This window comes from Gracilinanus agilis, chromosome 2 (assembly GCF_016433145.1).
Source record: "Gracilinanus agilis isolate LMUSP501 chromosome 2, AgileGrace, whole genome shotgun sequence".
Taxonomy (NCBI): Eukaryota; Metazoa; Chordata; class Mammalia; order Didelphimorphia; family Didelphidae; genus Gracilinanus; species Gracilinanus agilis.
This window is the reverse complement of record NC_058131.1, coordinates 29,704,973-29,722,033: the sequence shown is the minus strand read 5'-3', so window position 1 is coordinate 29,722,033 and position 17,061 is coordinate 29,704,973. Positions and strand designations below refer to the sequence as shown.

The 17,061-nt window shown below is 40.7% G+C and overlaps 1 protein-coding gene and 1 non-coding gene across 5 annotated transcripts in view; both read left to right on the top strand.

Moving 5' to 3' along the window:
* Positions 1-17,061, top strand: part of EXOC6B (exocyst complex component 6B) — a 643,271-nt gene that overhangs the window by 366,697 nt on the left and 259,513 nt on the right. For 2 of the 4 annotated variants that reach the window (XM_044663033.1, XM_044663034.1), the window contains exon 17: positions 2,042-2,176. The exons of the other annotated variants lie outside the window; for them this stretch is intronic. In XM_044663033.1, coding sequence (XP_044518968.1) covers positions 2,042-2,176 — 135 coding nt within the window. The remainder of the gene's footprint in view (positions 1-2,041; positions 2,177-17,061) is intronic. 4 annotated transcript variants of the gene reach the window in all.
* On the top strand, positions 13,889-13,995 carry LOC123238398. Its single transcript, XR_006505587.1, has one exon. It is a non-coding gene; the product is annotated as a U6 spliceosomal RNA (small nuclear RNA).

The following is a 17,061-nucleotide window of genomic DNA, read 5'->3' as shown; positions in this document are numbered from 1 at the left end:
GTCTCTAGAGTTAGGCAGCCAGAATGGTGAAGAGTCTTAGGTCCCTGTCATGAGGATAAGCTGATGGAAGTGGGCCTGTTAAACTGGAGAAGGTTCACAGGGTGCCTGAGAGTAGTCTCCAAGATTGGTGGCACAAGGGGCAGCTGGGTGGCTCAGTGGATAAAGAACCAGGCTCAGAGCCGAGAGGTCCTGGGTTCAAATTTGGCCTCAGACACTTCCTAGCTGTGTCTAGGCAAGTCATTTAACCTCAATTGCCTCATCCTTGCCCCTCTTCTGCCTTAGTACTTAGTACTTAGTACTGATTCTCAGATGGAGGATAACGGTTTAAAAAAAAAAAGTATCAAACGATACTGACTGATGGAGGAAGGCCTGAGATTTGTTCTGTTGGTGTCCAGAGAGCAGAACCTGGAGCATTAGGTGGAAATGATGTCAAGTGGGCTGCAGCCTGAGATGGGGTGAGCTCTCCATTCTTGGAGTGTTCCAGCAGAGATTGGATGGCTAGTCACTTCGCTATGATGTTGGTGAGGCTGCTTGCCTTCTGGAGGTAGGAGTTCACGGCCTCACGGCTTCTCTGGTTCTATACATTGTGGATGGAGTCCCTGGCCTGACGCTGCCTCTGGCTCTGAAGAGTTTGCAGGCTGTGTGCTTGGCACATGTCGGGGGAGGCCTGGAGAGCTCTGCCCTCTGAGCCTGAAGCTGTTGGACTTGTCTGAGAAGGGCTTCCTGGGCTTTACAGAAAGTAAAAATAGGCTGGAGAGTCAGCGGTGATGCCTCACCTGGGCTTCCCACATGCTCTTTGTGTAGGGAAAGCCAATAGGAGCCTGGATGGGCGCCCAGACGAGCGTTTTTGTATGACAACAGCCAAGAACCCCTGCCACATTAGAGAAAGAAGAGGGGAGACAGGTTGGCATTGCTGGCTCATTTGTTTTAGATACGGGCTGTGTGTGGCGGTGCTCATGCTTGGGGGAAGGTGGCCAATCTAGGGTGAGTGCACGAGGCATTCTTAGACCATCTAGCCCAGCTTGTAATGTAACTCCCCCTGGAAGCGACAGCCCAGCCCGTGCAGGCTGATCTCCTCCTGTGGAGGACCCTTTTGGGGGTCTCTCCAGTTGGGTGTCTCTCACCAGCTGCTCCCACAGGTGGGCAGAGCCACATTCCTGAACCCACAAGCCTTTGCTGATAAACTCATAATGGGAACTTTCTGCCTCTTTTTTCTTGTAATTTGGGGAGATTTGGGTAAGGGTTTGTTTTTATAGGAATCCCAGTGGGGAGCTAAAGGTATCTACCCATTTGCTCTCTGTGCATAAATGGCTCCTCTTCATCAGAAATAAGACACATTTATCTCCAAGCAAAGGCATTACTAAGAGAGCCCTTGTGCCCCATGGGCGCAACATCTCCTCTAGGTGGAAGGCTGAGCAGGGTTCCTGTGTTTGCCTGTCTCTGCAGATGGGCTTCGTGTCTTTTTGTACTTCCTGCTGGCTGGGCTGCTTCTGACAGGGTGAGCAGCAATCTCGATGAGCCACCCTAGCCAGTGATGGAGTCAGGGAGCAGGGAAGGTCCCCTTCTCCCCCCTGCATGCTTTCTGGAGCTGGCCCACTCCCTTTTGCCAATTTTCATCTTTATCTGGGGAAGCCTCTTCACACTGTGTAAAGGGATAACCAGATATAAACCAACCTTTGTACTTAGTTTAATATTTCAGCATTTCCCTTCCTTCCTAGAATCAAATCTAAGACCTGGAAGCCTCGGGCGGGGGTGCAGCTGGTGGTGTTGGTGGGAACAGTTTCCTGAAGAAAGATTTCTTAGCACTCTTGTGGGGCTGGGGGAAGCAGTATTACACCTCTGATTATCTTTCTTAGTCTCTTTGACCTCTTTTCCTTTTCTGACATTCTGTCTTACTATGTCCCAGCAAGAGGGACATGTAGATGTCTTGTCTTCTCCTTGGTATGGCCTCTGTGTTTGTGTCCCTGGGTCTTTCAGGAGTTGGCGGCACCCCCATTTCACAAGGGATCATTGTAACCACATACCTTTCTTTGCTTTGTAGCTTGTACAGATTATTATCAACACAACCCACCTGGAGAAATCTTGCAAGTACCTGGAGGAATTCATTACCAACATCACCAATGTGCTCCCTGAGACAGTCCATACCACAAAGCTGTATGGAACCACCACATTCAAGGTAAGAAGACCCCACAAATACATTTGATTTTGTTGATTGGGGCCTGAAAATGGCTCTAGTTCTCCTAGAAAGCACCATCCCTTGTTGCTCCCTTCTTCCCTGGGGAAAGTGCTGCAAGTCCTTTTATTCCTCTTCTTATAGTCTCTGCCACCTTAGAAAAATAGTTTCATTTGAGTCAAGAGTGAAGAACCCTGACTCTGCTGCCAGCAGAACTGATTTCAAAATCTGTTTATGACTTAGTACCACTGTGGCAGGGTGAGTCATTTAACTTTCCTTAGGCCTCCATCTCCTCATCTGTAAAATGGGGGCCTTTGAGGTCTCCTCCAGGTCCGTAGCTATGATCCTGTGCCCAACAGATTTGTGTCAGGGCTGGATAGATCATTAGAACATTTGCTGAGAACTTACTTAGAATGTGCCAGTCACTGGGCTTAGCACTAGAAATACAGATAAAAGACAACAAGACAGTCTCTGCCTCCAAAAATCTGACATTTGAATTGAGGGAAGCTGTAAAGGGGCTTTGGCATAGTTTGGAAATGATGACTAGTATGTGATGTGGAGGCCTGCTTCCAGGAAAGATCTGATGGCAGGAGGGCAGCTAGGTGACTCTGAATTGAGAGGCAAATCTAGAGATGAGAGGTCTTGGGTTTAATCTGACTTCAGACACTTCCTGTGTGACTCTGGGCAAGTCCCTTAACCTCTATTACCGAGCCCTTACTGCTCTTCTGCCTTGGAACTGTTACACAGTATTGATTCTAAAATGGAAGGAAGATCCTATAAGAGCTCTCTTGTCCTTAGTCTGGTGGGAGGAGGAAGGTGGCTATAGCAGTTCAGGAGGAGGCCATGGTTGGGGAATGGATCTTGGGCAATGATAGTCCTGGCCTAATCCAATCACGGCTGAGGGATATGGCTGGTTCTGGGGCCACATTTTAAGAAGGGTATGGATAAGGAATCCAGTCAGCAGAGTATCCAGTATTTTATATCCTCAAACAAACAAAGTTAGAGGTATGAGGGAGCCACTGGAGTTTACTGAGCAAAGCAGTGATGTGCTTGGATGAGCACCAAAGGGAAGTCACTTTGGTATCTGACTGGAGGATGGACTAGAGTGGGAAGAGACCTGAGGGAGGACGACCCTAGCATCTGTGGCATGAGGGCACTGGAGGGTGCCAGCATCCTGGGAGAGAAGGGGTGGGATGAAATCAACAAGCCTTGGCATCGGCCTGGATTTATGGGCAGACTGTGACCTTAGAGGTTAAGGATCTAACATCTGGAAAGACCACGAGAGGCCTTCTGTTAGGGGCAGCACTTGACTGAGCCTAAAAGGAAATGAGGAATTGCAGGAGGCAACTCTTAGAAGGAAGAGGTTTCCAGAAATGACTGACAGTAAGTGCAAAGACTCAGAGGGTGGGGATGTGGCATTTTGTGTGAAGAAGAGACTGAAGGCCAATATGGCCAGATCCTGGACTTTCTGATATGTGTGATAAAGAGTAAAATGGGAAAGGTAGGATGGAACCATGGACTGAAGAGCTTTCAGTAACAGAGAAGTTCGTGTTTGAGCCTAGTGAGAATAGTAAGACTGAATATAAAGAAGGAAACTATAAGTAAATGAGGGGAACATAGAATAGTTTACCTGTCAGATCTATGGGAAAGGAAAGATTTTAAGACCAAGCAAGAGTTAGGAAATATTACAAAATGTAAAATAAATAATTTTGATTACCTTATTTATTTATTTATTAGTTTATTTTTAAAGCCCTTACCTTTCATCTTGGAGTCATACTATGTATTGGCTCCAAAGCAGAAGAGTGGTAAAGGTTGGCAATGAAGGTCAAGTGGCTTGCCCAGGGTCACACAGCTGGGAAGTGCTGAGGCCAGATTTGAACCCAAGACCTCCCATCCCTAAGCCTGGTTCTCAATCCACTGAGCTACCCAGCTGCCCCCTGATTACTTTTAATTAAAAAGGTGTTTTGTACAAAAAAAAACAACAATGCAATCAAAATTAGAAGGGAAGTAACAAATTGGGAAAAAATCTTTATAACAAAAACTTCTGACAAAGGTCTAATTACTCAAATTTATAAGGAGCTAAATCAATTGAACAAAAAAGCAAGCCATTCCCCAATTGATAAATGGGTAAAGGACATAAATAGGCAATTTTCAGATAAAGAAATCAAAACTATCAACAAACACATGAAAAAGTGTTCTAACTGTCTTATTAGAGAAATGCAAATCAAAACAACTCTGAGGTACTACCTCACACCTAGCAGATTACCTAAAATGACAGCAAAGGAAAGTAATATGTGTTGGAGGGAATGTGGCAAAATTGGGACATTAATGCATTGCTGGTGGAGTTGTGACCTGATCCAGCCATTCTGGAGGGCAATTTGGAACTATGCCCAAAGGGCTTTAAAAGACTATCTGGGGAGGGAATTCTAGCAGCTTAGACTGAGCAAATCCTAAAACCTCCACACCCTTCCACACCAAGATAGAAAACAATGTGCTTTGAGAAGAAAGAGGAACAAATCTAACAAGGAACAGCAGAGGGGAAACCCTACTGCTGCACAACTTAAGAGGTACGCCAAGAAAAAGGCTTCAAATCTTGAACGATCGGATCTGAGGGTATAGAAGGGGAATCCCAGGACGCCTCCCCCACGTGCTGTGCAGAGTCTCCAGTGGCTCCTGAAATCTCAGGGCAGGCAGGTGCACTGGGCTGGGAGAGAGGGCCTTGCTGGCTCAGGACTCAGGGAGTTGAACACAGGCACTGGAGAGGTGATTGGAGGAGAAAACCAGAGAAACACAGCAAAAATGTCCAGAAGAAGGTGGCTTAGAGAGAGCCAAACCTCAGACTGCAGACCACTTGGCTTCCTCACACCCAGATAGAGAACAACGGGCTTCAAGAGGAAAGAAAACCAGATCAATCACAAGGACAGTGCCTGGGAACCATAATGCAGGACAGCTCAGCTCAGTGAAAAGGCTCCTTCTTGTCCTCCCACATTTTTTTTGTGTTTGTTTGTTTTTGTTTTTTTTCCTCTTGAGGTTTTAGCCTCAGGGCAGATTAAGAAGTAAAGACTAATCCAATCAATACAGGCTAAATACCAACAATTGGAAAGACACTCAGTCTTTAGAGGGCAGAGAAAGTAACTACAAACCTCCATTGCCAGCTGTTGGGGGAAGATCTTTCATCAAAGATCATTAAATACATCTGCTCAAACTAGCAGAACAAATAAGGGAAAAAAATATGAGTAAAACAACAGAAAAAGAGAAGAAATGACAATTGACAGCTTCTTTCAAGGAAGTGAAAAGAGAGCAAATGAAATACAAATAGAAGAAGAGGAAGAAGTTCCAGCAAATTGGACACAGGCTTTGGAAGATCTCAAAACTCAATTAACTCAAGAACTTCAGGAACTCAAAAAGCAATCAAGAGAGGCAAAAGAGGCTGAAAATAATTTGAAAAAGGCAATACATGAACTAAAACAAGAAAATAAAGTCTTAAATGCCAGAATTGGCCAGCTTGAAAATGAAGCAAAGAAGGCAAAAGATGATCTACAAAGAAAATCAGACCAGAAGGAAAAGGATAACCAAAAAGCCAGGGATGAAATTCAGTCTTTAAAAAACAGAACTCAACAAACTAGAAGCAAATGACTTCACAAGGCAGCAAGAATATATAAAACAAAATTTTAAAAAATGAAAAATTTGAAGAGAATATGAAACACCTCATTGATTCAACCAAAGATCTGGAGAACAGAGCTAGAAGAGACAATTTAAGAATTATTGGTTTACCAGAACATCATGATAAAAGAAAAAGTTTAGACATCATCCTACAAGAAATTATCAGAGACAACTGCCCGGACATTCTCCAATAAGAGGGAAAAGTGGAAATTGAAAGAATCCACAGAATACTTCTTACATTTAATCCACAAATGATAATGTCCAGGAATATTATAGCCAAATTCAAAAACTACCAGACCAAGAAAAAAATATTATAAGCTGCCAAAAAGAAGTCATTCAGATATCAGGGAACCACAGTTAGAATAACACAGGATCTGGCTGCGTCTACGTTGAAGGACTGGAAGGCATGAAACACAATATTCCAGAAAGCAAGAGAACGGGGTCTACAACCAAGAATCAACTATCCAGCAAAACTGACTATATTATTGCAGGGGAAAGTATGGCCATTCAATAAAATTGAAGTCTTCTAAGCATTCATAAAGAAAAAAACTGGACTTAAAAAGAGAATTTGCTGCCCAAACAAAGAACTCAAGAGAATCATTAAGAGAATGGGAGGAGAGGAAAAAATCTTTTCTTTAAGGGACCCAATAAGTTCAATCAATTTGTATACCAAGAAGAAAAGAAGATATTGGCAAATATTAAAAATTGTTATTACCAACATGGTAACTAGAAGAAGTTTACATAGAGGGAACAGTGACAAACCGTATAGGATGAAATGTCAAGCAATATATATATATATATATGTATGTATGTATGTATGTAAAACTAGAGGGGGGAAGAAGGTAATATTAAGAAAAATGGGAAAACGAACAAAATGGAATAAATTTACATTCCATAAACAAGCTCGTGGCCAATAGGGAAGAATAACAATACATTGTAAGGGTAAAGAGGTTGGAGAGTGGAAATATTTAATACTTAAGTGCATTGAAATCAACTTAAAGAGGGAAGAACAATCAGATTCACTGGGGCAGAGAATTGATTTGCGCCCTATAGAAAAGTAGAAAGATAAAAAAAGCACTGGTGGAGAAGGAAATAACACTAGGAAGGGAGAGATGGGGGCAGGGTAGCTTAAAAAGATCCTAAAGAAGAATAAGAGGAGAATAAGAAGGGAGAGGGGAGAAAAGGAAGTACAATAAGAATGGGGATTAGGGGAACTGATTAAATACAAAACACTGGTATAGAAGGAAATAGTGAAAGAAGAAAAGACAGGACAAAGAAAGAGAATCAAAATGTCTGGGAATATATAGTTGATAATTATAACTCTGAATGTGAATGGGATGAACTAGCCCATAAAACAGAAGCAAATAGCAGAGTGGATTAGAAACCCAAATCCTACCATATGTTGTCTACAAGAAACACACATGAGACAGGCAGACATACAAAGAATAAAAATGAAAGGATGGAGCAAAATCTATTGGGCTTCAAATGAGAAAAAGAAGGCAGGAGTTGCAGTCATGATTTCTGACAGAGTCAAAGTAATAATAGATCTGGTCAAAAGAGATAGGGAAAACAATTACATCCTAATAAAAGGCAGTATAAACAATGAAGAAATATCAGTCCTCAACATGTATGCACCAAATGGTATAGCTTCCAGATTTCTAAAGGAGAAGCTAGTGGAGCTTAAGGATGAAATAGATAGCAAAACTATACTAGTGGGGGACCTCAACCTTCCCCTATCAGATCTAGATAAGTCAAACCAAAAACTAAATAAAAAAGATAAGAGAGGTGAAGGAAACCCTAGAAAAATTAGAGTTAATAGATATATGGAGAAAAATAAATAGGGACAAAAAGGAATACACCTTCTTTTCAGCAGCACATGGAACATTCACAAAGCTAGACCATGTACTAGGGTATAGAAATATGGCAAACAAATGCAAAAAAGTAGAAATAATAAATGCAACCGTATCAGATCATAATGTAATAAAAATAGTTATTAGTAAGAATACATGGAGAGGCAAACCAAAAACTAATTGGAAATTAAATAATATGATTCTCCAAAATAAGTTAACGAAAAAACAAATCATAGAAACAATAATTTCATTAAAGACAATGACAATGATGAAACTTCTTACCCAAACCTATGGGATGCAGCCAAAGCAGTTCTAAGGGGAAAATTTATATCACTGAGTGCATATATTAACAAATTAGGGAGGGCAGAGATTAATGAATTGGGCATGCAGCTTAAAAAATTAGAAATGAACAAATTAAAAATCCCCAGATGAAAACTAAATTAGAAATACTAAAAATCAAAGGAGAAATTAATAAAATTGAAAGTAAAAGAACTATTGAATTAATAAATAAGACTAGAAGCTGGTATTTTGAAAAAACAGATAAAATAGACAAAGTACTGGTCAATCTAATAAAAAAAGGAAAGAAGAAAACCAAATTAACAGTATCAACGATGAAAAGGGAGACCTCAACTCTAATGAAGAGGAAATTAAGGCAGTCATTAAAAACTATTTCGTCCAATTACATGGCAATAAATATAGCAATGTAGTTGATATGGATGAATATTTACAAAAATATAAATTGCCTAGATTAGCAGCAGAAGAAATGGAATACTTAATCCAATATCAGAAAAAGAAATTGAACAAGCCATCAAAAAACTCCCTAAGAAAAACTCGCCAGGGCCTGATGGATTCACAAGTGAATTCTATCAAACATTCAAAGAATAACTAATCCCAATACTATACAAATTGTTTGACATAATAAGCAAAGAAGGAATCCTACCAAATTCCTTTCATGACACAAACATGGTACTGATTCCAAAGCCAGGCAGATCAAAAACAGAGAAAGAAAACTACAGACCAATCTCACTAATGAACATAGATGCAAAAATCTTAAATAGACTACTAGCAAAAAGACTCTAGCAAGTGATCAAGAGGGTTATCCATCATGATCAAGTGCGATTTATACCAGGAATGCAAGGATGGTCCAACATTAGAAAAACCATCCACATAATTGACCATATCAACAAGCTAACCAACAGAAATCACATGATTATCTCAATAGATGCTGAAAAAGCCTTTGACAAAATGCAACAGCCATTCCTATTGAAAACACTAGAAAGCATAGGAATAGAAGGACCCTTCCTAAAAATAATAAATCACCTTCCTAAAAAAAATGCATCATATGGAATGGGAATAAATTAGAAACCTTCCCAATAAGATCAGGCATGAAACAAGGATGCCCATTATCACCTCTGTTATTTAACATTGTATTAGAAACACTAGCTGTAGCAATTCGAGAAGAAAAAGAAATTGAAGGTATTAAAATAGGCAATGAGGAGACTAAGCTATCACTCTTTGCAGATGATATGATGGTCTACTTAAAAATCCTAGAGAATCAACTAAAAAGCTAGTAGAAACAATCAGCATCTTTAGCAAAGTTGCAAGATACAAAATGAATGCACATAAATCATCAGCATTTCTATATATTTCCAACACATCACAGCAGCAAGTTAGAAAGAGAAACACCATTTAAAATCACCCTAGATGGGGCAGCTGGGTAGCTCAGTGGATTGAGTCAGCCCTACAGACGGGAGGTCGTAGGTTCAAATCCAGCCTCAGACACTTCCCAGCTGTGTGACCCTGGGCAAGTCACTTGACCCCCATTGCCCACCCTTATCACCCTTCCACCTATGAGCCAATACACAGAAGTTAAGGGTTTAAAAAAATAAATAAACAAAATCACCCTAGACAATATAAAATACTTAGGAATCTGTCTATCAAAACAAACACAAGAATTATACGAACACAACTACAAAGCACTTTCCAAACAATTAAAACTAGATCTAAACAATTGGAAAAACATTGAGTGCTCATGGAAAGGATGAGCTAACATAATGAAAATGACCATTCTACCCAAATTAATTTATTTATGTAGTGCCATACCTATCAAACTACCAAAAAACTTTTTTACAGAATTAGAAAAAATTATAACAAAGTTCATTTGGAAGAACAAAAGATCAAGAATATCAAGGGAAATAATGAAAAAAAAAAACGTGAAGGAAGGAGGCCTAGCAGTACCAGATATTAAACTATACTATAAAGCAGTGGTCATCAAAACAATATGGTACTGGCTAAGAGACAGAAGGGAGGATCAGTGGAATAGACTTGAGGTAAGTGATGTCAGCAAGACAGTGTATGATAAACCCAAAGAGCCCAACTTTTGGGACAAAAATCCACCATTCAGCAAAAACTGCTGGGAAAATTGGAAAACAATATGGGAGAGATTAGGTTTAGATCAACATCTCACACCCTACACCAAGATAAATTCAGAATGGGTGAATGACTTGAATATAAAGAAGGAAACTGTAAGTAAATTAAGTGAACACAGAACAGTATACTTGTCAGATCTCTGGGAAAAGAAAGATTTAAAACCAAGCATGAGTTAGAAATAATTACAAAATAAAATAAATAATTTTGATTATATTAGATTAAAAAGTTTTTGTACAAACAAAAACAATGCAACCAAAATCAGAAGGGGAAACAAACTGGGAAAAAAAATCTTTAAAACAAAAAGTTCTGACAGAGGTCTAATTTCTCAAATATACAAGGAACTAAATCAATTGTATAAAAAAATCAAGCCATTCCCCAATTGATAAATGGGCACGGGACATGAATAGGCAATTTTCAGATAAAGAAATCAAAACTATCCATAAGCACATGAGAAAGTGTTCTAAATCTCTAATAATTACAGAATGCAAATCAAAACAACTCTGAGGTATCACCTCACACCTAGCAGATTGGCTAAAATGTGAATAGGGGAGAGTAATGAATGTTGGAGGGGATATGGCAAAATTGGGACATTATTGCATTGCTGGTGGAGTTGTGAACTGATCCAGCCATTCTGGATGGCAATTTGGAACTATGCTGAAAGAGCTCTAAAAGAATGCCTGCCCTTCAATACAGCCATACCATTGCTGCGTTTTTTCCCAAAGAGATCATAGATAAAAAGACTTGTATAAAAATATTTATAGCCGCTCTTTTTGTGATAGGAAAAAAAACTGAAAAATGAGGGTATGTCCTTCAATTGGGGAATGGCTGAACATGTAGTATATGCTGGTGATGGAATATTATTGTGCTCAAAGGAATAATAAACTGGAGGAATTCCATGTGAACTGGAAAGACCTTCAGGAATTGATGCAAAGTGAAAGGAGCAGAGCCAGAAGAAAATTGTACACAGAGACGGATACACTCTGGTAAAATTGAATGTAATGGACTTTTCTATTAGCAGCAATGAAATGACCCAGGACAATTCTGAGGGACTTATGAGAAAGAAGCTATCTACATCCAGAGAAAGAACTGTTGGAGCAGAAACAGAAAAGAAAAACAACAGCTTTATCGATGGGGATGTGATTAGAGATGTAAACTCTAAACGATCTCCCAAATGCAAATATTACTAATATGGAAATAGGTCTTGTTCAATGACACATGTAAAACCCAGTGGATTTGCTTGTTGGCTATGGGAGGGGGAAAGAAAGAACATGAATCATGGAATCATGGGAAAATATTCTTAACTAATTAAATAAAATTTTTCAAATCAAATAATAAAAAGAATAGTCAGACACTGGAATGCATTTGTTGGACAAGGGTTTGGGATGTGCTCAGGCTCAAGCTTCAGCAGAATACCTGGGGTGACTGGTGGAGGAAGAATTGGAGAGGGGAGAGAACTGAGACAATTAGGAAGCTCTTACCCTAATCTAGGCAAGAGGTGATGAATGAGGATGGTGGCACTGTGGATGGAGATCAGGGGACATAGGTAAGAAAAGCTGTGGAGATAGAAAAACTCAAGTTGGCATCAGATTGGGAGAAGGGAGGTGAAGAGTGAGCAATCCATGAAAGTGGCTTCAAGGTGCACAGTCTGGTTTACTCTTCCCCCCCCCACCTTTTTTTTTTAAACCCTTAACTTCTGTGTATTGGCTCTTAGGTGGAAGAGTGGTAAGGGTAGGCAATGGGGGTCAAGTGACTTGCCCAGGGTCACACAGCTGGGAAGTGTCTGAGGCCCGATTTGAACCTAGGACCTCCTGTCTCTAGGCCTGACTCTCTATCCACTGAGCTACCCAGCTGCCCCTCTGGTTTACTCTTGGTGGACAGAATCTTTTCCTAACAGGGAGAACTGTCCAGAAGTAGATGTGCTGCTTTGGGAAGTCATGGATTCCTTTTCTTTTTTTTTCCTTTTTTATTTAGAATATTTTTCTATGGTTACATGATTCATGATTCCCCTCCCTCCGCCATCATCTCTTCCCCCTCCCAAATCTGACAAGCAGTTCCACTGAGTTACACATATATCATTGTTCAAAACCTGTATCCGTGTTATTCATATGTGTAGTAGCGCGATCTTTTAACATTAAAACCCCAATCTAATCCCTATCACATTACATGATTGATCACATATTTTTCTAATGCATTTCTGCTCCCACAGTTCTTTCTCTGGATGTGGATTAACATTCTTTCTTCTAAGTCCCTCAATATTGTCCTGGGTCATTGCACTGCTGCTAGTAACAAAGTCAGTTGCATTGATTGTGCTACAATGTATCAGTCTCTGTGTACAATGCTCTCCTGGTTCTGCTCCTTTTGCTCTGTATCACTTCCTGTGGAGGTCTTTCCAGTTCACGTGGAATTCCTCCAGTTCATCTTATTACTTTCAGCACAATAATATTCCATCACCAACATATTCATGGTTTTCTTTTCCATAGAAGTTTTCATGCAGAGATAGGATGATTGGTAATGTTGTAGAAGAGATTTGTGATCAGCTCTGATTTGGAATAGTTATAGTTTCTTTTTTTAATTAAAATTTTTTTGAATTACATTTGAAACAATTTTTGACAATTGTTTTCTGACATTTTGTGATTCTGACACTGTTCCTTCCCCTTCCTCTCACCACCCCCAGGTGTTAAATATTCTGATGGAGGTTATACCAGTGCTTTCATGTAATACTTCCTTTCCATAATACGTACCTCCCTATTCCCCATGTCATAATTGAAGATACATATCACATGTACAATTAAAAGCTTATGAAGGAGATAAAGTGAAGGATGGCCTGCTTTGTTCTTTTTTTTTTTTTTTTAACCCTTAACTTCTGTCTTGGAGTCAATACTGTGCATTAGCTCCAAGGCAGAAGAGTGGTAAGGGCTAGGCAATGGGGGTCAAGTGACTTGCCCAGGGTCACACATCTAGGAAGTGTTTGAAGCCAGATTTGAACCTAGGACCTCCCATCTCTAGGCCTGGCTCTCAATCCACCGAGCTACCCAGCTGCCCCCCTGCTTTGTTCTTCAATCAGTTCCTCCTTTGTCTGTGGATTGTAGGTTTTTATCTTGGGTTCCTTGAGGTTCCCTTGCAACTTTGTTTTGCTCATAATGGTTTAGTCCTTTAAAGCTGATCATTGAACAATATTCATCAAATAATATACAATGTTCTTGTGGTTCTGCTCACTTCACTTTGCATCAGTTCATAGACATTTTCCCAGGTTTTTCTGAACTGATCCTGTTCATCATTCTTTATGGTACAGTAGTTTTCCATTGCAATCATAGACCACCACTTGTTCAGTCATAGAATTGCTACATTTTCAAGATTATCTCATTACAGTCTACTCTTTGATAGCAAGCGTTGATGGCATTGTCTTGATGTTCTCACTTGCTCTCCTTTTCATTGCGTTCTGTTTTCTGATCAGCTAGTTTTTCATGTTCCTTTTTACTGGCCAACTGCTCCTTTCCCAAATGTTAGCATAGTTTTCCATCTATAACTGTCCCACAACATAAATGTACTAATCTTGGCCCATTCTGTTCAAAGATCACTTGATGAAGCAGCTCCAATGCAAGAAGAGAACGGCTGTCCCCATGGATGAAGGATTTCTGGGGAGAATAGACTAAATGCTAAACGTTTCATGGAAATTCTTCTATCCATTCTTTGAGCTCAGAGTAAATATTGAGAACTCACAGAAGCAGTACAATCTTTGAGCTGGTTAGTGTTCTTAAGATTAAAAGGTAGAATGCTCATTTGGTAGCACATGTATTAAAACTGGAATAATACAGAAAAGATCAGCATGGCTCCCTGGTACAAGAATGCGATACAGATTGAGAAATGTTCCATATTTTTGGGATCATGTCAATATAATAAAAAGGACAACACTGATAAATTTAATTTCTGCCTTTAATGCTATACAAACCAGATTACCATTCAGACAAAATTTTGGACCCTTTCAATGTATTTATCAGTTTAAAAATATTTTTTTTCTTTTTCTTGCTTCTCTTTAAAAAAATGTTGTTCAGTCATTTGAGTCATAATTGACTCTTTGTAATCCCATTTGAGGTTTTCTTGGCAAAGATACTCAAGCAGTTTGCTATTTCCTTCTTTAGTTCGTTTTACATATGAGGAAAGTGAGACAAGTAAGGTAAAGTGATTTGCCCAGGGTCACACAAGCTAGTAAGTATCTGAGGATGGATTTGAACTCAGGTCTTCCTGATTCCAGGCCTCTTGCTTTTTTTATTGTGCCATCTAGGTGCCCTGTTAAAAAAAACTATTTTTTATAAAGGATGGCTGTCCAGAAGGGGGAAAAGGAGGGATACTGGGAAAAATTATGTATATAAAAAATAGATGCCATTAATGAAAATTTATTTTAAAACAAGAATGGATTCTAAAGGGAAGATTAAATCAAGGTTAAAAATAGAAGGAAAAAAAAATCCAGTAAGCTTGTGCAATTCTCCTAATGTTACCAGCCTGGGATAGAGAATGTCCTTTAATGAAATGGCATTTTAGGAGCAGTGTGGTAGGGTTTCAGCAAAAAAGCTGTTATTAGAATTGGGGAATGTCAATCCTGGCCCTGCTTCTCATGGCTTTTCTGCCTTTCTTTTAAGAGCTGCTTTTCATTTTGGAGTCTTGGTTTCTGACCCTTAAATGAAGGTATTCTCCTAGGACATTGTTTAGGGCCTTTTCACCTCAGTCAAGTTTTTTCAGAATGATTTGGATGCTATCCCTTGGGTTTCTGCTTTATGGGTAAGAATAAGATTTCTACAAAGCTCACCTTGTCATGAGTGTTATTTAGAGAAGGGATTTGGGTGGTTCTGAAGTCAGTGAAGGTTTATTGAGTATCTCCTGTGTGCCAGGTCCCAGGCCAAATGCTGAGAATGCAAAGAAAGGCAAAAGAGAGATAGTTCCTGCCTTCACACAGCTCATAGTCTGTTGAGGGAAACAGCATGCAACAGCTATATATGAACAAGCTATAGACAGGGTAAAATTGGAAAGAATCTCCAAGCAAAGCCATAAAGGGCATCTTGGGAATGGCTTCCTGTAGGTAGGTGATGAGATGAAGCCGAGAAGGCCAGGAGACAGCGATAAAGTGGGAAAGAATTCAGGCTTGGAGATAGCCAGTGACAATATACTGAGACCAGAGATGGAGGGGATGTCATGGAGGAGAAAGACATTAGGAGGAGGCGGCCTTATGAAGGGCTCCCAATGCCTATAAGAGCACCTTGTATTTGATCTTGGAGGCAATAGGGAGCCACGAGAGTTCACTTAGTAGAGAGGCGGGGCACGGTCAGACTTGGGCTCTGAAAGTTCTGTTTGATAGCAGAGCCAGGATGGACCAGAGTGGGGGCAGACTTGAGGTAGGGAGACTCATCAGTGGGTTACTATAATAGTCTGGTAATGAGGGCATGTTCTAGGCTGGTGGCAGTGTCACAGGAGACAAAAGGGTCTATTTAAGAGCTTTTCCAGAGGTAGACCCGCTAAGACTTGGAAGCATTTTGGACAAGAGGGATAAGACTTGAGGAAAGAGGCTGGGATGATGGTGCCTTTGGCAGTGATAGGAAAGTTACTGAGAGGGGAGAGGCCAACATAACGCATTCACCATATCTTTGAGAACTCCTGTTGGCAATTGAAGATAGTGCCCTGGAAGTCAGCAGAGAGGAGGTTACCCAAGACAGAACTCTGGCAAACACTTATTCTTAAGGGTTGTGAGCTGGATGAATATCCAGCAAAGGAGCCTGAGAAGATGTATTCAGACAGATAGGAAGGGATTCAGTAGAGAGCCAAGCCATGAAAACCTAGAGGTCTCATATCCATTACTCCCATTCCTATGCCCTCCCAGACCACCCAAGCTGGCTTTCTCTTGGCTTCTCACCCATGGCACTCCATTTCCCCAATCCTTGTCTTTGTCCTGGTCCTTCCAGGTTCTCCATCCTACCATGCACCCAATGGCTAGTGCCCTCCCTCTCAATCTACCTTCCACTAACCAGCCTTGAATTTTCCTTGTCTTGTTGTGGACTATATAGATGGAATGTCTGGGTTGTGGGTGATGGCTTCTCCAATAAAATGGAAGCTTCTTGAGAGTACAGATTGCTCTCTTTTGTGCCTGGCAATGTCAGCTTCCTAGTTATTTAATATAAACTTTTGAGTATGGAGTTAGCTCTTGCCTCCTATTCTTTCCCCCATCTGAGTTTCCCCGTCTTCAGAGCCATATGCAATACCTGGCCAGACAGCCACCATAAAAGAAGGTGGCATGTGGGTTTTGTTGTTGCTCTGGCATTAAGAATACAAAAGAAGGACTATTCCAAATGGGCAAGCAGCCACGGAAGCTGCACAGCCCGTTAAATACTTAGCAGAGGGGAAGTTCTGGAGACCACTAAAGGTCGTGCTGACGAGCTTATTGGAAACAGTGAGTGCTTTAAAACACAGCGAAAGGGTATTTTCACCAGAGCTCTTTCAAACCAGCTAATTCAGCACTCAGCATAAACACAGCAATTACAATGGCTACATGTTGTGTATTTTCCTAGGCTACTGTTTCCCGAAAACATTCTCATGCAGATGGAAACCTTTTGCAGGGTGAGGAGGGGGCAGGGGTATCCAAAGGGTTTCTTGGTGGTGGTCTTCTCAGAATGTTTTTTAGTTCCCCCATGTGGACACAGACCCCACTAGTGCTCTTAGGTCTTCTTGCTCCTGGGGGCTTTCTGGCCTGCTTGGAAATGAGAAGTGGGGCTGCTGATGGTAAGGAATCCTATAAAAGCATTCTTGTGTGACTGACGAGGGAGAAGGAACACAGTCCCCCCATTATGCTGGGACAACAATGAAAAGGAAATGATGACCCTGGCCTGCCCACCAGACCCCAGGGTCTTACCTGCAGACAGGAAAGTCAAAGGGCCTCTGCCACCAATTCCTGCCTAACTT